At 51.1% G+C, this 1,806-nt stretch overlaps 1 protein-coding gene across 1 annotated transcript in view; it reads right to left on the bottom strand.

The window, feature by feature from the left end:
- The window catches only part of ESS2 (ess-2 splicing factor homolog), a 10,770-nt gene extending 10,090 nt beyond the window's left edge, over positions 1-680 (bottom strand). The window contains exon 1 of the mRNA XM_017512102.2: positions 461-680. Within this exon, the coding sequence (XP_017367591.1) occupies positions 461-595 (135 nt within the window). The 5' untranslated portion in view covers positions 596-680. The remainder of the gene's footprint in view (positions 1-460) is intronic.
- Between the last annotated feature and the right edge of the window lie 1,126 nt (positions 681-1,806).

Here is a 1,806-nt window from a genome sequence, read left to right as displayed (position 1 = left end):
GAGTCGCTGGGATTACAGGCACGCACCACCATGCCCAGCTAATTTTTTGTATTTTTAGTAGAGACGGGGTTTCACCATGTTGACCAGGATGGTCTCGATCTCTTGACCTCGTGATCCGCCCGCCTCGGCCTCCCACAGTGCTGGGATTACAGGCGTGAGCCACCGCGCCCGGCCTACTCTCACTTTTTAACAGCAAACCTTATTTTCCTGACCCCCATCTCATACAGAGGGCCGCTCCCTCTTTTTCCTGACAACACTGCTACAAGCCTCCTCCACCAAAGACGTCTTCCTCTTCTCTGTTTACTTGGCTCGTGGGACCGTCCACTCCCCAAGGACAGGGACTCCGGCTGCTCCACTTCCATGAGGAGACTGAGTGTCAAGATCCGAGAGAGGGAACCCAAGGGGAGCGGGAAGCAGGGGAGGGGCCCAGAAGTCGCCTGCGTCCGCACCGAGGTCATACCTCGATATACTCTTCCTCGTCCAGTACCCTCTGCTTGCTCGTCACAGCCCCAGCCTCTCCAGCCTCGCGCTTCCTCGGGGGTCTGGACGCGGCGGGGAGCAACAAGGACGAAGCTGATGCGCCGGGTGTCTCCATCACCAACTCAGGAAAACACTCGGGCGCCGTCTGCGCGTCACAGGGTGAAGGGGGCGGAACTGCACCATCTGCGCAGGCGTCTTCAATTGTTGGCCAATGGGAAAGCTGTGGATCTAGAAGGCCAGCCCGGGTCCGTACAGACGTCACTAAAAATGCTAGACCTTATGGGAGTTGTAGTATTTGTCCTGCCTCCCCCGCTACTCATGCTTGTCAATGCTGTGAACACGAGGGGGCGCTGTGGCGTTGGGATTGAGGTACGGGCTATGGAGCATGTCCTTCATGCCAGAAATTCTAGTCCTGCAGGGCCCAAAGGCTTTTTAGAATTCCAGTTTCCCACAAATAAACACTACGAATGCTTCGAGATTATTCAACAAAAATACACTCCAGAAAAATTGCTTATATGGAATTTTTAAGCTTTATGCAAGAAAAGGACCTTAAAACAATTTTATTTTTATTTTTATTTATTTATTTATTTATTTATTTATTTTGAGACGGAGTTTCACTCATGTTACCCAGGCTGGAGTGCAATGGCGTGATCTCGGCTCACCGCAACCTCCACCTCCGGGGTCAGGCAATTCTCCTGCCTCAGCCTCCTGAGTAGCTGGGATTACAGGCACGCACCACCATGCCCAGCTAATTTTTTGTATTTTTAATAGAGACGGGGTTTCACCATGTTGACCAGGATGGTCTCGATCTGTTGACCTCGTGATCCACCCGCCTCGGCCTCCCAAAGTGCTGGGATTACAGGCTTGAGCCACCGCGCCCGGCTATTTTTATTTATTTATTTTTTTGAGACGAGTTTTGCTCTTGTTGCCCAGGCTGGAGTGCAATGGCGCGATCTCGGCTCACTGCAACCTTCGCCTACCAGGTTCAAACAATTCTCCTGACTCAGCCTCCCGAGTAGCTGGGATTATAGGCATGCTCCACTAGGCCCCGCTAATTTTATATTTTTAGTAGAACTCCCCACCTCAGGTGATCCGCCGGTTTCGGCCTCCCGAAGTTCTGGATTACAGGCGTAAGCCACCGCATCCGGCCAAAACAATTATTTTTATAGTTATCTAACAAAAGATAAAAAAGAACAAGACGGTGGTTCAATTAAGAAATGTCTAGTTAAAAATTATTCTGCAAACCCAGCACTTTGGGAGGCTGAGGTGGGTAGATCACCTGAGGTCAGGAGTTTGAGATCAGCCTGGCCAACATGGCAAAAACCA

This window comes from Cebus imitator, unplaced genomic scaffold (genome assembly GCF_001604975.1).
Source record: "Cebus imitator isolate Cc_AM_T3 unplaced genomic scaffold, Cebus_imitator-1.0 Scaffold461, whole genome shotgun sequence".
NCBI lineage: Eukaryota > Metazoa > Chordata > Mammalia > Primates > Cebidae > Cebus > Cebus imitator.
Note: the sequence above shows the minus strand (reverse complement) of the source record. Positions and strands in the feature narration are given on the sequence as shown.